Source organism: Embiotoca jacksoni, unplaced genomic scaffold (genome assembly GCF_022577435.1).
Source record: "Embiotoca jacksoni isolate LCO1_2020_lvr unplaced genomic scaffold, fEmbJac1.0.p SCAF_27, whole genome shotgun sequence".
In the NCBI taxonomy this organism is placed as follows: Eukaryota; Metazoa; Chordata; class Actinopteri; family Embiotocidae; genus Embiotoca; species Embiotoca jacksoni.
Genome location: NW_027185378.1, coordinates 6,383,498 through 6,406,216, shown reverse-complemented (window position 1 = coordinate 6,406,216; position 22,719 = coordinate 6,383,498). Strand labels below are relative to the sequence as shown.

The 22,719-nt window shown below is 39.6% G+C and overlaps 1 protein-coding gene across 3 annotated transcripts in view; it reads right to left on the bottom strand.

The window, feature by feature from the left end:
* Positions 1-22,719, bottom strand: part of alk (ALK receptor tyrosine kinase) — a 344,308-nt gene that overhangs the window by 71,709 nt on the left and 249,880 nt on the right. For all 3 annotated transcript variants that reach the window (XM_069160956.1, XM_069160958.1, XM_069160957.1), the window contains one exon: positions 1,542-1,675. In XM_069160956.1, coding sequence (XP_069017057.1) covers positions 1,542-1,675 — 134 coding nt within the window. The remainder of the gene's footprint in view (positions 1-1,541; positions 1,676-22,719) is intronic.

Below are 22,719 nucleotides of genomic sequence, written 5' to 3'. Positions count from 1 at the left end.
TGTAGTAGCAGCACTTGTCTTACAAACAGGAAAAACAAATTGAGCCAAAGTGCATTCATGTTTGTAATATGACCACAACAGTTTTTTTATGCGACCACTATTAATACAGGACTAATAATAAAACCCAAACTAAAGCGACATGTCATATGTGATGACACAAGATTTGGATTTTTATTATAATTTCCCAAAAACAATTCTGCAAATCTGGTACCTCTCATTTGTGGATGATAGAAAAGATAAAGATGATGAAAAGCCTCTTATCAGCATATTTAGAATATGTATTCTCAATTGTAGTGAAAAATATCCACATGTGAATCAACATGAAAGTACTATATAAATTATAAATACAAATACTGTAACACATCTGGTTAAAAAAACAAAAACAAACAACTTCTACAAGCACAACATTGTGTAAACAGCATTATATCATTGTAGGATCTCTTTTGAGCGCGTCTGCCAATTTCAAGATTGAATTTAGTCCGTGATAAGAAGCTACTGGTGAATCATTTCTCTCGGTCACCCTTTACTTGATTATTCCTTTTTATGCAAGTTCAGCAGACGCTAACACGGTCTGGTAAACAAGTTCTGTTATAGAAGCCTGACATGAAGGTTTTTTTTAAAACTAATTCTCAGTGAAGAAACCAGGCCTAGTTCAACATGTAGCTGCTTATAAAATAATAATGACTTACATTATACAAATGTGGATATTTCATACATGCACAGCATCAAATCATCACTGGGTCTTTGCGGCATTCTGCACCTCTCTGCCTGTTAAACATGGCCTGTTAGAGGAAACAAGGATTGTATCTACATTTCCTCAGTAATGCAGACACGAAATGTTTAAGCAAGGGCTGCTGTGCTTTTGCCTCCAGTTCAGAGGAAATTGAATCAGTTATATTAATTTAATTTGAGGAGCTTTCGAGGTAGACAGAGAGAGATATTATTTCAGTCTCTTCCAGTCTACGCAATTCATTCCACAACATGAATGTAATGAAGTTAAAAAAAAAATCACAACGTAAGCGCCGCAATTTCTAGTTTGACATGTTTGAGCTGCTTCGGGAACTCGGTCACTCAGCAAACATGTGAGGCACATTTTGTCCGCAAACACGTTGGGAAACAAGAAAATAGCCTCCAAAATACCAAAGATCCAAAAAGTTATAATCTCATATAATGAGTCCTTATTTAGACCCATTTATATTCAATCCTCAAACTAATGACTTTTATTGTCGGTTATTTTAATTGATCAGTGAATCAATCTTTCAGTCACTATAAAGAGGTATTATGCTGCCTTTCCCACGTTTATTTAGCGAGTGTTTTGTCGTGATTATTTGGAAATAGTATATGATAAAAGTTTTTCAAACTTGGTGAATCAACTTCATTTTTTTCATAATTCTAGTTATAACAGCAATGCCACTCACACACACACACACACACACACACACACGCGCGCGCACGCACGCACGCACGCACACGCACACGCACACGCACACGCACACGCACACATATAGCCGCAATCTCTTTTAGATGGAAGAGTTACTTACCCATAGTGCAGTTGGTGGTGAAGTGGGGCTCGATGGTGGCCATATCGTCCTGCGGGATCCGCTGATCGTAGCTGGCCGAGATCCGAAAAGGTGTACCTCCGTGGGTCCCCAGGGTGAGGTGGACCACCGCCCAGCTGCCAAGGAGAGAGAGCAGGAGGAGGGTCAGTGCAAGGAGCAGACACCACGGCTGACAGAGGTACCCACACCTGCTGCGGCTCAGAGGGGTAAGGGTGGTTCGGGCCTGCTCAGCCTGAGCCTCGGAGGAAGGACTATCCAGGGCTTCAGAGGAGGCCGACACGGGGGCTTCCTCATTTTCTTCCATTTTGGGAGGGTCCCTTTCTTCCTTTGTCTGGTGATGCATGGCCCACCCTTTGAGCCCACCCAGACTCTGCAGATCTAGAAGACTTTGGAGATGGCCAGGTGTGAGGTGGTGTCTCAGTTGAAAGCTTTACGGCTGGACTTAGGTTAAAGTAAATTACAGCAGGTGTGTGGTCAAGAAACAACGGTACACTCAGGCCAAGTTCTTGTGTGTCAGTGAGCCGCAGTCCTGCGGTGAATGCTGTCCTCCCTCAACCACCCGCTGGCTTTGTGCAGTTCAACTGTCCCTAATTTTATTAAGCAAATTGTGCTGATTTCTCTTTGGCTCGGAGCTCATCAACAGTCTCTCCCACTCCCTCCCTCTCTCTCACTCCCCTCCCCCTGTCTCGCCCATCCTTTCACTCATACACACAAGTCACGACACCGAATATACTCAATCTCCTGTAAATAGCAACTTCCCTAATGAGAAAATAAATGTATGATTGACATATCATGCTTGCAGACACACAAACCAGCACATAGCAACAATAATAATAGGTTACCGTAGCCACATAAATTAAATAACATAGAGAGAGCATTGCATGCAAAAGTCATTAAAGAAACAGATGCATCACTACACACTGAGAAAGAACCTTGTTTTGTTAATTGTAGCTTTCAGTAAATATATGGTTGCACTACGGCAGTTGTGAACTGTGTCCGGTTTGCAAAGAGATGTCACATCAACAGGTCGGATATAAGACAGAACATGTTGACCGTTCGATATTACTGTTCATCACAATGTTAACACTTTGGTTCGCCATCATTTCTTAATGATGTACATAAATAAACTATAAATTTAAAAAAAAAAATGCTGAAACAGAACAGAATATTTTGTTTTCAATGCACATAAAACAAACATACATCTATTAAACTGGTGAGTCCTCAGTTGAGCTTGGATAAGTCAAAGTTTTTGTTGGTGCAGCAATGTTACCTGGAATAAATTTAATTTGACATGGAATCAGGGAAAAAGACAAAATGTTAATATTTAAATGAAATGATTATTGACTCAGACTGAAAAACCCACAACGATTTTTCAAGCCCCTCTGGAAAGCTTTTCAGCCTTTTTTAGCTTTCTGTTTTGCTTTTAAATTTACTCTAGAGTTTAGTCTCACTGGCCTCATCAATCCTGCTTCCTGCAACTATATATTTTAATGAAAAAAGCTCAGATAAGCCCTCTGTTGTCAAGCACCAAACTAAAGACGAAGCCCGGCAGAGTTAGCACCAAGAGGAGGAAAGTGGAATATAAAGCAGCTACATCCCAGATGTTGATTTTAGGTGGAGACATGACTGGAGTAAGTGCTGGATAATGATGTACCTGTACCAGAACCTGCTAGATATCTAAACAGACAACAATATGTGAGGGTGTTATCAATGACTTTATAATGCAATAATCATTATTAATAATTAGAAATTTGTCAGAGCTTTGAAGTTGTTTTGGATTTTCTCCTGTTTTTGGAAATTGTTTTAATATTGCAGTCTTTCATCTTCTTTATTGGAGGTTTGGTTTTCCAGAAAGTCTCCATCTGTTTATTTTTTTGTCCTATTTTAAGACCTTTTTTAATGCGCACACTGAGAGGGTTGTTTGTCTAAACTGGTTTGTTTTAAACATCTGAGCTTGGTAGGCCGTACGGAAGTCTTGTTTTGAGTGTATATTTAATCAGAAGCTGTGCTGTGGCCTTTCTATAATCCAGAGTGGGCTAAAAAAAAATTGATTAACTAGATTTGAGCCAACAGAAATAAAAGGGAAAAAGGCAATTTGTATCTGCAAAATAATTCTCTTCCATACTCACATATCTAACTTTGTTTCCACGTGTGACACATAATGATTACGAGAACCGAACAGGAACAGTTTGAGTTCTTTTGAAAGGTTTCAACCAGCTGCAGACCGTTGGTGATGTTATTCTGAGAGATTTCAGCAGGTCTCTACCTCTCCATTATGACAAGTGCACTGGGAAATAGGGAACTGTGTTTATTTTGGGATTTATTTTGTGCTTTGTTTGAGTAGAATTGTGTTAGAAACAGTCGGGCAAATATAAATGCACACATGTACACAAAAACTCCCACTACACAAACAGGCTCTGAGCTTTTCTGATTTCCCCAATGCCTCCGCTGGAACTCAACAGGCTTTGCATTACTACTTTTACTAGGTTCCCTTTTCTCTTTTTTTTGTGTGTTGCCTTTCCTCCCTCCTTTCACTGCTCTCACCTTTTTGCAATAGCTTTTCACTAAACTGTCTTTGCGCCGTCCCTCTGCCTCTCTGAGGGGAGGTGCTGACCAGATGGGAAGTGATGTTACAGCACCAGAGTACACCGTAGGAGAACAGCTTTACGGTGTGGGACCTGCTCCCTGCCATTCCTCATAATGGGAAGGAAATGAAACCCGAGATAAGGGCTGCCACTGTCTCCTTGATAACCTTGCAATGATTTGCCAAGTGAATAATATACATATGGTCCGACTGAATTCACCGCCGGCTCAGCCAACAGCCAAATTTAGAAATGGCCTTTCTGTTGAATGAATACTCAGCCTCATGATAATGGGATTACACCTGTGCTGGCATATTTGACTACTCGTGCAAAAGATAAATGCAAGTATATGCATTGAAAAACCGTCTACTCTTAAACTTGGACATAAAAAGTACTCAGTAAATAGTCAAATCTGTAATTTGAAGACCTAAATGTATTGGTTGTGTTCAGTATTAAATATGCTGATTATAATGGACAGATCTATACACGCTGCTTAAAGCTAGCAATGTAAAGTTTGTTCTCAGTATAAACTTGAACACTTGAAGACTTTAACGACTGAATTATATTTGATGTCTGATCACCACACGTCTGTGGCGGCGCTCACAGGACTGATTAACTGAGCAGTGGATCAGAGCAGAGCCGCCAGAGCACATCGCTCAAATATTTAAACCTAATTTGTAGTATACCATGCAAGGCACAGTGGTCCTAAATATAAATAAATAAAATTAAAATTAATGATAAAGACTCCTCATGCGGGAATTAGATATACATGACGAATCTGAATGCGGATGCTAATAATTCTCATTATGCTCCTCTGTGTCTTGACGGCCCGTTGCTTATTTAAAATCACCTGACCTTTGTTCGCACTGCTGTTGGGAGAAAGTCTCTCCCGTGATGGGAGTGTTTTCCTCACCGCAGGAAAACAAAAACAGCTTCGACCAACTCATCTTCGCTGCCTGCTGACGATTCCTCATTTCATAATGCTATTCATTTATGCTCCCTCAGTGCTGTGCTCTGGCTCATGTAGCTCTTTTCATTTTCATTTGGTGCGTGTTTTTGTTAGCGAGGATGTAGGATGATCATGCCCTAACAACATTAAGGCTTATTTGTCTTATGGGTTCTGGTTTGAATTAGCTGTGAGTCTCATCTGTCAGGGCAAATAATACAGAGACAAGTGAGTTGAATATAATGATTTAAAAATGGTTATGATGATCTCTAATGCTGCGAGGACTGCTTGGACACATGGCTGGGTCAACTTCATACCTGCCCCAGTATGTACACGTGTGTTCTTGTTCTTCTGTCCTTAAAACAGATGACCGACTTTTTCTTTGTTATTTTAAAGGTGGAATTGACGCGCAAATTAAATTAGGAATGAGCCTCTGTTCAGGGTTGTATCACAAGTAGTTCCAACCCAGAGATCTCATTGGTCAACAGTACATTTGATACATAATACGAACACGCCGCCTTTCTCAATATCAATTTATAAATGGACTTGAATTTAATAAATGTAATATCATGCTGTTTTTACGTGTTATCGGCCAAAATCAGGTCCCTTTTGCTCCTTTTTTGTCGCTCCGAGCAGCCGTAACAACACGGATAGTCGCACACTTACAATCCTAGCGGCGGCTAGCTCGACTGGTTTGGTTTTAACATGACACGGTGCCAAAATTTATAAAAAATACATGACTCCACCGATAACTTTATTTATTTTTTTTTAGCAGATATCTTCCTTACAACAAGACTGAGTGAGCTGAGCAGTTTTATGTTTGTATGTGCTGTATTTTTGGAGTTTGAGAACTGACGTGTAGAACAGACTTATTAGGTCGTTGCTGAGGGTCGGCCTGCTTCCTGGAGTAGTAAACGTTGCATAAATTACACGAGTCCACTGACACGACTGATTGTTTTCAAGTTCTTAGACGTACCCCATGTATTGCCATGGAAACAGAGATCACACTAACAAAAAGTCCCCACAATATGAAAACATTTTGATATACATATTTTATTTAGTTGGTAACCTGTTGTACAATCGCAATATTACACTGGAGGGTGTGCTTTAACGTCAGTATTGGCACGACGGTGGTTCGGTCAGCATCACCTCTTGTGTAATATTGCTTAATTAGGTAAGTGACTCAGTTAAAATTTGAAAGAGAAATTATGTGCATATATAAAAACATAAATTCTCTTTGAGATTTAAGTTAAATCTAGCTTCGGGGCACGGTGGCACATGAAGCACAATGTGGACTGGGGCAAGCAACAGGTGGTCAAAGATCACAGCAGTTTCCATTAATTGCTTGAATTCTCTAAGCTGCATACCTGATACCATACAGATGGAAATAAACACGTGGAGATAGAACTACAAATGCGTTTCTCTCAGAAATGAATTCATCAAAACACCAAAGCTGATTAGTTTAAGATGCAGCAGTGTGAATGTGCCAAAAGTGGTCAAATACAAATATATATGTCAATTAACCTGTCTGCTTTCCTTAAAATGGTCCTCTGTAAAAAAAACAACCAATTGATGCTGTGATAAAACACTGAAGGTGTCAACAAAATAAAGTGTTTGGTCGTGAGAAAGCCATTTAAGTGCATGCGATGGAAAAGGTTTTCAATCATACCCAAACTCCAAGTACCTTGCTGAATGCATCTGCAGTAAAACTAAAAGGGGGGTGGGGGGGCGGAAATGGAAACTGCTTTACATAGTAATAGAATCTTTACCCCCTAAGAAACATCGGCAAAGGTTTTGATCAAGCTATCTATTTTTGATTGAAGTCATTTTTTTTTTCACAGTGGAAAGATGAGATTGATTGAAAATGATGCCGCATGCAGCTTGGTACACATGGAGGCGGCAGGGGTTAAGGACTTAGGAGGAGGGTGGGGGGGCGCTACCGTGATTGCTGCTGGTTCGGGATTTCGACTTAAGCCACATTGATTTTGGACTGTCAAATGGCGTGGTGCACAGCGGGCTTAAGGCAATATGTCATGAGAAGTGCAGATTAGATTGAATGGCCTGACACGGCCCGGCTGAATGAATGCCACTTCCAAAATCTAAACGGGACACTTTCTGAATGTTAGCTGTTGAGAGAGAACTCTGTTATGGCGTAATGCAGTTGGGATGACGAGGGGGGATTGGGTTGTATTGGGGACAGAGCTTCCTTTGTAAAAGTCAGCTTCATCTCATTTTCTCACAAAGGCCCAAACTGTGGGGAAAAATCACAGTCTCGGAAAACCAGATACTTTGATCACGTATACCTCACAGACAGTGAATAACAATCATTTTATTGTGGCAGTGTGTTGAACACTGTAAACTGTGGGAGAGTGGCTTAGGTCATGTTGCTTTTACATGATTTTACCGAGTTTACTGATTGCACTCAAGGCGAGAGTTAGCACATTCTGATGAGTCGCACCTGAATGCAACAATCTTGCATTTCTGTGCACAGCAAATCATTCTCTGGCTGAAAAATGTACAATCTGCCACGAGCAAATTATAGAGGATGAAAACAAACCCGACCGAATAAACAAACCCAGATGAAAAAAAAGCGGGATGCGAGCCTGTCCACCAGGGATTCGTGTCAGTGTAGCAATTTCAGACAGACTAAAATACACGCACGCAAATGCAAAGCCTGGTTCGAAATGAACATGAGTCACACCTCCTTAAGTGTAGCTACTCCAGAAATGTGCAAATTCCAGGAATTGTTAGATGAATTGCAGTACTGTATATCTATTAACAATCCTCTTCACAGAGGAATATACTGTATCTATTTAGTGACAGGCCTAATGCCAACAATGTGTTGGTGTTGAGAAGTAAAATGACAGCTGTTTGGCACATGGACTGTATAATCATGTGCACTTTCCTTTCCTTTCCTTTCCCTGTTAGAGACTTGCCACTCAACTATAAGAACCTGATGCGAAATGACAAAGCAAATGCTGAGGCACATGAGCTCACTAATGGCAGGCATGAATACTAGTGGACATGATGTCTGTGTTGCATGTGTTTGCATAGAACCTAGTTATTGAGGAGGCAAAAGAAAAGAAAGATACTAGAAAATGGGGTAAAATTGTGTCCAAATACACAAAGCTGATATCAATACAGACTCGAGGCTGCCAAAAGTGCATCTACAAAATACTGACAGAGGAAGCGAACACTTATGTAAAAAGGATTTTATAGTTGATATTTATGATTCATTGAGATGATTTTGCAGCATCTTTTTTCACAAAATAGTCTTTTTTGTAATGATTGGGGTTGAGAAACACACCAAATCTACTTTGAATTATTGTTATTTGGAAAGAAAACATTATAACATTCGTGAGGGTTTCAAAACAATGTGATACTGGTACCAATACTGATGCCTTGATTTTGATACAAGTGCTTGAACAATATTTAAAAAAAAACAACAACAATTTTATAAAATCGGATTAAAAATTAAAAAAAATTGATTACACATAACTGTACACATCTTTAGATGTTATCCAGTTTGGAGAGGGAGATTGTAACTTACATAGGTTGTTTTATGTAGCAACAATTGACAGGTGTCCTCTAAATGCTTCAGGTGCCATCCATCACGAGACACTACAATTTACCAACGCTCCTTAAACGCCTCATAGGCGACTGGTGGATAGCAGCTAGCTGGCTGCACACAAGAGAAGCCTCCAGTAACTGCAGGGCATGCGACTCAGAAATTAGTTTGGAAAGAGTGGAAAAAGGCATACTAATGAAAGATGTACCTAAATTAAAACAATTTTATCAATGTACACACATGCACACACAGTAAATGCTAAGATGAAAGGACAAATGAAGAACTGCACAGTAAAGGTTTAATGCAGATGTTTCAATATTAGATGTACGTTATGGCAAGGAATCAAAAGGATCGCAGGTCCATAAGAAACCTCCATTTCCATTTTCTGAGCCTCCTTTTCCAACACTAAAGATTTTTTAACTATATATTTTGAGTCAAATGTTGTATCAGATCTGGTAAACACTAAAGTGCTGCAATGAGATGAGATCCTTGGCATCTACTGTTGAAAATCCCATCATGAATAAGTGGTCTGAGCATATTGAGTTGGGCTTCGGGCTGGGAATTTGGGAAATATACCTCTAAATGAAAATCAGCCGAAACCATCGGGGAAAAAAAAAAGAGATGCCAATAAACTTAACCTGTTTTTCTGTGACTGTAAGAACGTGCTGCTTTTCCAATATAATGATGAAAAGGCTGTGCATCAGTGAGTACAGATATATATATACAACAAAAAAATGTTATCATGGGGTCCCAGCAAACAAATCAAAACTACACCAGTAATGATTTCAGTGCAAAGACAAAGAGGGGCAGTGGAGCAGAAGAGTCTGAAAGAGCTAATGGAACGGGTTCCTGCATCTTCTTGTTCACTGCTGATTGCCAAGTTGCTTCAGTTGACTGCCCATCTGCACACCGATATCTCTCACCAGTTTTCGCAGGCTTTAGTAATGACTTAAAAAGTATCCGAGCTTCAGTAAAAAAAAAGAAAAAAGGCAGCAACTAATGGTGCCACTAAGACAGAGGAACCTGGAGAACCAGGGGCCGTCTGGCCATCTAGAGGAGCCCAATTTTCCCAGTGGCCCACCAATGTGTGGGCTGGTAACAGTGATACAAAAAAAAAAAATAAACAAAATAAACAAATGTCACATTCTGTTTGAGTTTTTCATAAGATGGCCAACTGGCTTCGTACAAGTGGGATTGTGCATGTGTGTTTTCGTGTGGTGCAGCTTTAAATTCATCAAATCTTAAATGAATCCCTCCTACCTGTAGCTTAGTGCATTTGCAGGTCTCTCTCACACACACACACACACACACACACACACACACACACACACACACACACACACACACACACACACACACACACACACACACTTCATTTTGACTGTACATGTGTTTTTGCATGTGTCCTTATAGGGTTCAGGGTTAACTTCATAAATGAAAACTGATTACAAATATTTTTGTCTACCAATTTTTGATGAAAGCAACATTTTTCAAAACAGAACTATGACAAAGTTTTGCAGTAAAAGAGAAGGCATCCATCTTGACAAACATTTAAAAATAGTACTGACAATATTCATACCAATATACATGTAAGTACTCAAAGGCTTCACAAATGATGACTAATAAATAGCAATGAAAGCCAACAATACATGGACAACCACTTGAGTAAAAAGGGAACAATTTATACTGAAAGCCTAAAAGACAAAATAAAAAGAAGTTACATAAATATGTGCAAAACTTTCTACAACCTGTTCATATCAACAATTGCAGCTGGAACAAAGCTGTTTCCGTCATGCTTCGTCCTACACCACGGCACTATAAACTATAAACTATAAACTATGAAGAAGCTGAAATTCTCCATGTAAAAGGTGGGAGTCATCATTTACAATGGAGCTGGTTATCCTCTGTAACGGTCTGCTGTGCAGGGACTCGGGGTTAAGCTGCGACTCACCAATAAGCCGACCAGACCATTTAACAATCTGCATCAGTTTGTTTTGGTCCTTCAAAGATAAACTACCACACCATAATACCACAGAAAAGGATAAAACAGACTCAATAAGAGCACAATAAAATGTTTTACATTCTCAGTCAATGAAAAACAAATGAAACGATAATGTAAAGGACATGCTTAAACTGGTAAACTAACATCACCAGGTGACGTGATGGAAGTTTCCATTCAGATAGATATTTTTCAGGTTGTTAAAGAAGGAATGCATAACTTACAGGATTAATGACGATGATCTCTTGTATCACTGCAGAGCAGAGGGACATCGACACGGTGCATGTGGGCGAACATGTAATTACCTTCTACACTGAAGCTTATTACCATGGTACCTGTGTTCAAAGGTGGTGAGAGCTTTAGTCTCAAAATGCTTGAAAGATATACAGCAACCATTAAAAATATAAAGAGGAGACTAAAATGGAACTGGCAGAAACTAAACTTACAGATAACACAAATTAGACTATAACACAGTCCTCCTTCATCTAACAAGGAGGAGACAGTAAAAGTTTGTCAAAAGCACGATTAGAAAGTTGAATGATGAGTTATGTTGTGCCCAACCAAGCAGAAACCAGCAGGGATGTGACCATTGGTTTGTGAACGGCCGTTATTAAAGCCTCTAGTTTGGATTTTGGCCGATACCATCTTGCTAGTTCGGAGTGGTTTGGAGCCATAAGTGACAATATTTGGACGAGCTGGGGAGAAGCGAGCGGTGAATCTGACTGATCTGATTGGTAAGCCGACGATACTACGTCCCACCCAATGGCAGCCGTAACCTGACTGCACCACAGGCCTGTCAATCAAACAAACACGCTCCCAGAAGCACGTCTTTTTGAAACGTATTTTCTAATTAATGACAGGATTATTTTCAGATGGATCTCCAGAAAACTAGTAAGAAGGAGCAACTTTAGCTAACAACACTGAAAATATGTTGACTTCATATTTCATGAGAGAAGTTGAATGGGAGTCTATGGAGCTGGAGGCTTTTTGGAGCCGACCTATAGCGGCACTGGGTGGTATTGCAGCTGAAGACGTTTCGGCATCAGCCTCATTTTCAGACCCGGAAGCTACGAACACTTTTATATACAGTCAATGTTTCAAACCCATTAACAGAGGAACTATGTGCATCATGATGACACACTGGCGGCCCCGACGGCCTCAAATGATTTCACTGATAATACTGCGTCCCCCACAGTGACGCTCTGTAACAAATATCTGGCAACACTTCACCACAACATAAGCGGTCAGCTGCTGGAACTGGCAGTTTGCAAATGGGGAAAGCATGAATCATGAAGCGTGGAGTGTTATCACACCTGCTGCATGATGATAGTACAGTGGACTGGTAATTGTCTTGAATAATAAGAGGTGACAAACAACGGGAGTAAAATATACATTTTCCACATGTGCTGACTCTGTTATTCAGAGGTGCTTACACTGAGTACAGCGGTAGCATCTTCACATAACATCGGCTAACAAACAACCGGCAGTGCAAGCCTCAGACAAAAACTCTGACAAAAGCATGTGACAACCAGTCCTGTCTGCACCAGAATCAACCTGTATGATAGATACCACGTGTTGACAGCTCTCCATACTCAGTCCTGTTCATCACTGCATCTCTTTCTCTATCTTTTCCCCACGTGTGATATACAGTAATTATATTTCCTATAGTCTCTTCCATTATCTATGCTGCAATCAGTTACGCTGCTTCATATTCTCTGTCATAACTCTCCCTGATTGACTCTCAGCCGGTTTCCTCACACTGTTCTACAATTAGATATGTTATTCCGCCTACAACCCTACTGTTCAGAATAATTCAGAGGTTACAACTCTACACTTGTGCTGATTGAAATATCACAGCAGTTGGTAGGTAGGACATAGCAGGGTTATGTCTCGTAGGGCTTCAGGGAACTTTGGAAAAAAGTTAACCATGCGAGGAATGGAAATTAACTTCTCTTCCCACAAATAACGGAAAGTAGCTTTTTGTTTAACTCAAGAAAACTAGCACGGATATACCAGCCTCGTCATTACCATAGCTTCCTCTTCCCCTTCTCCTCATGACTGATTCTCGACTCATTTGTGTTTTCTTTTTGTCAGTGTCAAATTAAACTGCGCATCCAATTTGATAAGGCTGTTGCTGGACTTTACATGGCACATAAAGCATGGAAGCCCCCTATAAATTACTAATTTCAGTGATGAAAACTTTGCCTCTCAACATAAACTGCTGTGCCATTACAAAGATGAAAGGCATGGCGGGGGCAAGATCACATGGCTCCTTGCACTTTTTAATCATGACCCAAATTCAATTACTTTGCAACCTCATACTTTACGGAGCCAGAGGAAATTGCTCCAATCGAGTGACAGCACTTGTGATTAAAACATGTTCACTTTGTAACATTAAAATGCTGCTGTTTAAGCCTTGAGCTCACAGGAAATGGATGTTGGCTCAAAACAACAGGAAACAGTCAACCTTCTCCTAATTGACTAATTTATCATGTATGACCAGACCGCATCACATGTTTGAAGAGTGCTTTCCATGTACAAGAGGAAGAAACAAAAGCTGGTGTATTCTGCCTGCGACCAGCACATGGGACAGACATGCGGTATGACACGGTGGGCACCGCAGACCATCTTAAAAACAGGAAAGAATTCAAGTCATAAATTTGCTCGTTTATACATTCGAACTAACATCCTTGCTCCGCTTGTTAGAAAGTTAAGAGGGAGACGAGAGAGTTGGATGAATGTCCATTCTTCAAACATCCGGCTGACAACTTGATGACGATCATTTTGAAAAATACATTTGTAGGGAGATATCTCAGGTAAGTAGCCACTTGAGCGGTGGCTGGATTCATTTCCCCCTCTAGGTGTAGACGAGCCTTGGAGTTGCAGCAGGCTACTAATCAGCCTATAAGGAGCTGGATACCAAGATGTTTGCACCACTAAGAGACGGTGCTCCTGAGATGTCAGCATTAGTGTTATCTGCGTAGACGGTCGCACAATGGAAAGGAAAACGCAGACCTTTATGGGACCCGACCAAGACGCAGTAAAAACCAGGAGAAAGGTAAGCCTAAAAACAAGAAATTAAGTTTGAGCCCCCTGAAACCTCTTACAGTACTTGGATATATCAGAGTTTTTTGGATTGTGAGCAGTTAAGATAAGCAATATTTTAAGGTCAAACAAAAGGGTTTCACTTTTAGAGGCCAAGGAATTCTGGGTCTGAAAACGAAAACCAATGCAGAAGTGTCACAAAGTGCAAAACCACTGAGGGCAGCTGAGCGCCGGCTCCATAGACCCTCTGGCTCCATAGACTCCCATAGAAAGTCAATACATTTCACAAGTCGTTACGGTGTCTGCAGCTACATTTTCTCCTTCTTATGAGTTCTCAAGTGGTAGCACTAAAAAATAGTACCATAATAAATTAGATATTGAGCCCTCATAGTGGTATATTTGGGCTTGTGTCTGGTTTAATTGACATGCCTGGGGTGCAGTCTGGTTCAGGCTACAGGTGGGCGAGTGGAGTGACCTCCAGTTCCCAGATTGAGTCAGAGCTGCCACTCGCTCCTCCCCAGTTAACCCAAATATGCTGTGTGTTCCAACATCCTTACTGCCATACTATTTAGTATGTCACAATACATCGTGTGTTAAACGTAGCATGCCAAAAGTACCAGGATGTCCTACGTCATCCGGTCATATTTTGCAGTATGCAGACCAGCATGTTACTCTGGCTGTTCTGTCCAACAATCCTCTACACGGCAGACGATACATCACATCGACTGAGTCGGCGAGACAGTGGGTGGCGCTAATGCTCTGCCCGGTTGCAACTCCCGAAAGGAAGAAGAAGAAGAAGAAGAGGCATTAAAAGGACGCGTACTTGTTCCAAATCACATCCTTTTTCTTTTTACTTCAAATGTCACGCTATGGATCACAATGGATATTACCAAGAGGGTCAAAGTTCAAGGGACATTTTTATCATGAAGTAGCATGGCCATGTCCCAGTTGTATACATGCAACATGCAACAGTCCATACTTTGTAAGGGTTTACAAAGTATGTACTGTAGCTGCAGTACATACTAAAAGTAAAAAGAAAAATAATCCAATTCGGGAAATCAGCTCTGGTCACTTCCAGTCCAAAAAAAGCAAAATGGCGACGGCTGAAAAGCTGAGACTGATGCTTCAACACAAATAAATGAGTGACATCAATGATGTACTAATTTACTAAAAAAAAATGAATCAGATGGTACCACAAAATCACATTTATTATGTCTCTGGTGATTTGAATTTATACTGTACAGACTTTTCTGTACACAAAACTTAATGTATGAGCATTTCAACAGAAAGAAGACAACAGAAGAGTGTCTTCTAAAGTAGGCTATAGCGCATGCTAGTAACCGCACTGCATTTCTATCATGATCATGTTTTCTTGTTTCAACATTATGTTGAGGCTGAAATTGGGCTTCCTATTTATTGTGTACTAAAAGGGAATATGTGAGTGGTATTTACTTGAAAACCTTGGGCTTGGGGTTGTATAAAAGGGATGTTAAATAGAAAACACAAGGGAGTGGGTGTTTTGGTTGAGCGCTTGCAAAGCAGAAATCAATGTGAATGCGATATGATTTGACATTAGTAAGGAATGCTGGCTCAACCAAATTGGAGTTGTAGCAGCAACTTCAAATAATGATGCTTCCTCTGTTTTTTTTCTTCTGACCTGAGAAGACTTCTCATCCACAACAAAAGTAGGAACACCGAACAAGACGTGAATTGCAAAGCAAGCTGATCAAACAGCTTAGTTTAACATGCTTCTACAGGCTGTGACACACGTGAGCTCTTTTACTTTCACAAATTTTAATAATCAGCTGTTTCTTCACGTCATTAAAGGAGATATTTTGAAATAAAAATATGACATTTTTTAGAAGAAACTAGTCAAATGATGTAATTCTGTGTTTATTTCATATACAGTACATAGCCTGAGTACTTAAAGATGATGAGGAATTTGTAATAGGCTGCAAAGGTTGTGATGGTCACAGCGTTTATACATGACAAAGACATCTCATTAAATCGAAGCCTTAATGCGTGAGTATTTCGGGTTTTTTTGGAAGCATATTTTCATGGTGGCGCTACAAAGCCTTTTTTTTTTTTTTAAACCATTCACATTGATAAAAATTGTATATTTATACTTATAAAAAAACATCCTCCAAAAACATGAACACAACCGGCCCCCATTACAATGCAATTTGAACAACAAAAAAAGCTTTTTAAGAACCATAAAAAAAAACTAAAGGATAGGAACGAGACAAAATAATGAGTGTTAGAGCCTTGGTTGCAGCTTGATTGAACATTGTTCGTTGGAAATATGATGGTATTCTGCATGAATGATCACATAAGCTGAAATCATGTAGAACAAATCCAGGATCAAATTTCTGCCTGCTTTTGTGAGGGTAACTTTATGTTTTATGCACAAATCTCTATTAATATTCACATCTTTTATTTTCAGTCCTGAAAATGACTGAACGGTTCCATCAAGATGCTTTCATGTATTTCATGAAAAATACAGTTAATTACAGTGAGTAAAAGCTGAGTCCCATCGCTCAACTATTTTGAAGTTATTAATAAATAACTGTATTTAGAGCTCCAATTTTGTGCTACACAAATGAAACCCATTGAGCTTGCGCCAGTAAAGTGACAGGGACTTTTTTTTGAGTGTGCCTGTGACCATTCAAGCTTGCCATGACTGGGAGTGCCTATTTGATTCGGACGGCGCGGGGCAATTTTGGTGTCCAAACATATTCTTGGATTACCGCCTACACAGATTACAGTTTAGTACAGATGCTCAGTCTGTACATTTTGTTTTCTCAATATGAATCAGTCATCACAAACTCCCTGCTCTAAAACTCCATGGATATGTTTATTTGTAAGTTTGTCTAATCTTTCAATGGTGACATGCACATCAAAATGTGTGAGCAAATTATATTAATGGGTTACTCATCTGTCATACAAAACATCCTGTGGAATGGATAAGGCCCAATCTTTCGGCTGATTAAATCCCTGCAGCCAATCTGAAGGCAGCAGGACCAGCATGTTTGTTCCAATTACAGCCTCTAATTTGAGGGATGTGCTGCATATTACCAAAACGGTGCCCAATTACGCTCACCTCATGCGAGCTCCATGATTAAATTCTCTGGTGCTTGAAGACGCCCATGACAACTGCATTAGTCCTCTTGTTTTATATTTTATAATTATTTTTTTCCAAAAGTGAAGTCTGAAGTATCTCACAGCAGAGAGTGACCTGTGGCTGTGACTAAAAACGTGATATGGCAGAGCAGCCAATTTTCATGTAATACATTTTATAATATTCCAGACACTAAATCCTACTACATTGAAAAACATGGGCTCGGGACATTCACATATGAAGATTGAAAAACTGATTCACATATTCCAAAAATGCTTTTTTGTTTTTTGTTTTTTTTCCCCAGTTTTGTAAATTGCCAATCTTACAGTTGATTTTCACTAAAAAGGATACAACGAACAAAAAGGGTATAACTCTGAACTAATGTACAAGCAAGCCCTGTAATTATGGTGTAGATGCTGCAGATAATTATGCTATAGAGAAAAGAGGGCGAAACAACTGTCACTCATGCCAGAGTATTTAGTGAATTCATTAACATAAAAACAATAAAAGATACCTTGAGCATTCATCCAGTGTCACCACAAAGGTAAAATACCCATCAATTTTCTCTCGGACTGCCATCAGGTCAGATTATTAACCCTGACATATATCATCTCAAAAATGACCAGGATGTTTGCTGAATACAATCAGAGTGGCTCTAAGACTCACTGCTGAGCAGCAGACGGCACTTCACTTCATGACTTCATGAACCAGCAACCAAAATATTACAACTTCTACTAACAACCAACAATCACATTCCTTACAGCAATGACAATATTTTGATAGCCGTATTAATCCAACTGTATATTATTAATACATATTGGCTCTGAATGTGGTAAAGGTCTTGAAAGAAATCTCTGATATCAACATTCTACGTTGATGAGTTGGTGGTCACATTGATGTGTGCACGGAGACAGAAGCAAAAATGAATGCTTGAATTATTTTTTCTGAGTGATAACCAACAAAACAATTAGACACTGTACATATGGCTATTCTGTGAATCCTTATCTACCAAATTAAAATTGTTGGTGCACATCACTGCACACAGAAAATGTGTTGATGTGGTTCTTAAAACATAATCTCATTTTAAAAACAGGAAATAATCTCCTGTTGGCAGCATATGTGAGGTGCTATGTATTTGTAATTATAAACTACACTTTTAAGCACATCTACTTAGATTTGTGAGAAGTTACAAGAGAACAAAACTGGCAGAAAAACGTCCAGTTTCATTCAGTTTAAAAGTATTAAATGGGAAAACCCTCCAGCTATTGACCCTTTTGGGAAGTATGGTTTGATGGGACGGACTAAAAACTAAACAAATATGAAGTCTATTAAATGAGACGTACATATTTCTCAAAGTCAGTCCTAATTACTCATTACATGTGTTGCCTATTTTATGAATACTTTATTTATTTATGTTTTTATGAATTGCTTTGCGGGTAGCTTTGGGGATCGTTAATGGGGCTGGCTATTAAATTGTATCAAAATGAACTGCTTCGCACAAATAGACTCGGGATCGGTTTATTAAACTGACCTCCCACAGAAGTTTCTTTGTGGATTAAAAAGAAAAGAAATACAAGTTCCACCAATGACACACTCTTGTGGTAGTTCGGTTAGGCACTGCCTATCCATAGCCATCAGCAGAATATGTGATTATATTATTAATGTTAGGATCCCTTCATTTTTTTAAAGTTCCAATATCAAAGTTTATGATTCATTTTGGCAGAATTTGCTTCTTCTCATAGCCTAATAAAAATGAATCAACATCTCTTTTTTCATTCACCTGTAATCCTACATGTGTAGGAGGTAGAAAGGTAATGATTTCCATCACTACGCAAAGATCGGCGGTTTGCCTGCAAAACTATTATAATAAAGACGTTTATTATAGTTTTATATGTTCATAAAAAGGCACGTTGCTATGCTGCCTTTAAACTGAACTATGCCACTGCTGTTTAATGTTCGTGGTGGTTTGTGAATTGACACTCGTGCAGCCGGTCACCCCTTCATATGTCCAGTGAGAGTGAACAACTCGCTGACAAGATGCTGTCTCTGTCTGAAGGGTAATAATTCTGATTCTACCAATACTTGATGCAACTAGACAATCTACTGTATAAGGTTCCCAACAACAGCTACTGCCAACAGCCAGTGGTTCTCAGCCTTTAATAGTCCTGACCATTGAACGTAAAAGTGGGCATAGCTTCTGGGTCTGATAAATGAGGTGCCTTAAGCTGCAATACCGGCTCAGTGTGGTGCTAGAGATTGGGTAAGTGTCATATTTGAATACAATTAATACGTTAATTTCTCAGAATGTTCTGCTGTGTAAAAAACAAAAAAAACAAAAACAACAGTCAAAACATGCTGAATCATTTTTGTATATCTGAAATAAACCCTGTAAATAGAAATTATGAATGTCAAACTCTACTGTGTTCCTTCAAATCAGCCCGTGTTCATTCAAACAGATTCAAAACTCCGTCATTCAAACGCAATGAAACTGGGCCAGGGTGACTGACATGCGGCACAATGAAAAGGAAAACCTTGTTGTGAATAGGCAGCGAGAACACTTTGCCATGAAAACTTTATGTAACTAGGGGGAAGATGAAAGGAATAACAATTCTATTTTGCCATATCCTTTGTCATTACAAACAACTGCCTGTCAGTTTGTGACTAATTTGCCTGGTAGAGAGAATCTAAATTTAACCACTGCATCTCAGGACGGCCAAAAGGTAGAGCTGGTTACCTTTTCCCATCATTAAAGTGAATGAAGTGTGCGTACGTGCCTGCATACATGCACGCCTGTGATTTGTGATGACTAGTTCGAATTATGAGAAATGTAAACCTATGGAGGGCTAAAGAGGTTGAAAAAAAAAAAACCACACGCCTTTTAAGAAGCAAAGCAACAATTAATCTAATGTCTTTTTGATAGTTGAGAAAGATGTGATGTTGGTATCTGGTTTGCTAAAATGTTTCTGATATTAAAAGGCACAGTAGAGATGGTGGTGTAACCTTCAACACAGTAAGATCCTGCACAGTTTAGATTGCTGTCTTTTTTGTGCAGAAATTGTGTTTCACTTTGGATTCTTTAACCCTCTTCAGATTCAAAGAGGAAAGTCAGTGCAGAAAAAAAATTAATAAAATAAAACTAAACTACAGTCTGTGTTTGGTTAGTACAATTTTGTTAAATATTTAAGGAGGCTACCAATTTCACAAGGTCAGTCAGAAACTAGTAATGGTTATTCATAATTATTCCGTGGAAACAGTCGTGTAATGTATTCTGTGGCTGTGGAGGAGCTTTTTCAAGTCTGTGGACGTTCACTGGGGTCATCGAGTCAGCTTGAGAATTGAGAACTAAACATTTAAACTTGTGTTACAAATTGGGGGCGTGGAGTTTTCCAGACATGGCCTTTCACCACAAAATGACCTAAAAGTGAGGATGGCTCAGCCTCTACATCAGCAATTCAAAATGGTCTTTTAACTCTTTCTAATCAGAGTATTTTAGTGTTATGAAAATACAACACAAAGGCACCAGAATGTTCTTTTATTGTGACCTGTTATCTCTGTAAAATAGACACTCCATGAAAACGTGAAGTAGCCACGCTTTGGCTTGTCTAGGTGTGAAAGTTACACATTTTCCTGTAGTGGAGGAAAAGGAAACCTACTGGCTGCGTAGAGCCACGTGATTTACAGGAAAATTAAACATGTGGTTCGGTGTTAGGGAAAAAATAAAAAACATGGTTGAGGTTAGAAACGATTCCACCTCCTGGAACAGTATACAATTATGAACGGCCATGCTCTTACTGGTCTTGTTGTCATGGGAAGCACAACTATCTTTAGTCTAAGCCCTGGCACAAAGCAGCGGCCTGCTTTTCCCTGCTGGGATCCGCAGACTTCATCATTCAGTCAGTTGGTGGGCACCAGGAAACACATGGCTGTCTTCAAAGACTGCCCTCCTCACTGGGCTGCTCTACATTCAGCTCCAGTGCTGCGGGAACACTCAAGCATAGTTTAGCGGGAAGGACGTGAAACCCATAAAACATGCTCAGTCCCAGAGAAGATTTATCATCAGGCTCGCTCTCTGCTGCTGCCAGCAGTAGATTACATGTCAGAAGTGGCAAAGCGAGCAGATATTTCAGCCAATAAGTATGGGTGGAGGGAGAGCGGCCCTCGTCTCCAGAGTGATATTGCTCGGTCTCGCTGGGAGAAAGGCTCGGGCTGACCCTTGATCCTATTGTTCTAAAGAGTGATGGCTGACCATAAACCTGCCTGACATCATTGAGGTGAAATGTAGCAACAGGGGAGGCAAAACAGATTACAAGCCCGAGGGATGAAATACTCAGAATGGAATCTTCTCACAGACCATTACTACAGAGGCGGTTTCTATCATGTACAGTTGAACAGAGGTTATGAGCCTACAGCAGAAAAATCTATTTTTTCATACAAATCATTGTAGATAGTATTTGATTTAATTGAAAACAATTTCCCCGAGGCAAAAAATTAGTATTCAGATTGGACTGACCGAAACAATTTAGTCATGATTGTAAGATTATTATTATTTTTTTTTTAAAAGTACAAAACTCAAAGACAGACTTTATCAATCAACCAGAGACATATTGAGATACATACTGTATAAAGGAATGAAAAGAAATCCTCTGGCACACCAACGATGTGTCTTTAAGGCTTCCCATCAGCCATTAATTTACCACCCATTAATCAGGTTAATCAATTCATTAGGAGAGTCTCATTACAAAAATTATCTCTATATTTTGAACGTGCCGTCTCATCTGATGTAATAGCATGTGTGCTGTTGCATTAGTCTTACAAAATACTTCAAAACATCAATTTCAAAAACAGAGTTGCCCCATCACATCAAACATTCAATAAAGAGCAGACAACATATTTACCACTCTGGCTGCAACTTTATTTATATCAAAAGGTTTTTTATGCTGAGATATTTTGGCATCATTAGCTAAAGTCGCTCCTTCTTATTACAAACTACAAACTAGCAAGATGGCACCTGCAAATATCAGAACTCGAGACTTCATAAGCGTAGTTCACAAACCAATGGGTGACATCACTGTTGGCGTGTCCTATATGTTGGTACGTGGTGGGATTTATCAGTCAAAGTGGATCCAAATGTTAATTGTTTATTAATTTACAAACAAACAGCGCAGTATGGACAGTTAATATGCTGTATGCATTAGCAGGCTGCTTCCTCCAACATCCCAATCTTACCTGGAGTTGTTGGGTTTGTACAAATTTTAAATCACAGTTCAGGTCCGGTGCGTTCAATGCTTCAGTTGGCTCTGCTGTGGGAGTGGTGACAGGGCTGTAGTTATTTATTCTCCTCTCCTGTGGAACTCCTTTGGCTTGTCACTTATCATCAAAGGCAGAGGGCTCCTTGCACAGATGATCTTTCAGAAGCTATGCTGACTCATGCATTTGATGTGTAGTGACAAGACTGCAGTTACAGTATTTCTTCTGCTCGTTGAAGCTCTCATGGATATCTCCTGCCTGTCACTTCACATCGTGGAAGGAGGGACCTTTATAATCTCCAAGAACCGCTGATGACTTTTGTTTCTGTTGTCGAGAAATTTGAAAATGTTGAGTTTTTTTTCCCAAATATCCAAAACCAAGAGTCGTTCAACAGGAGGGAACCTTAATAGTTTATTTACCTCCAACTGGTACATTTGTATTTAAGCTTACTGTGTTCTTATTCTAACTGATTGTTATGCTGTCACTAAATGGCCGTGTACTAAAAAGGATCCGTATAATGAATTCATCTCTCTGTCACTTGGTGCCTTTGAAATTCTCGACAAAACAGTCTGCAGAGAAAAAGAAAAATATGCCACCCTGACACAGTTAACACGTTTCAAACAGCAAAAGAAAAAAGGTGAACGATTCTAAATGT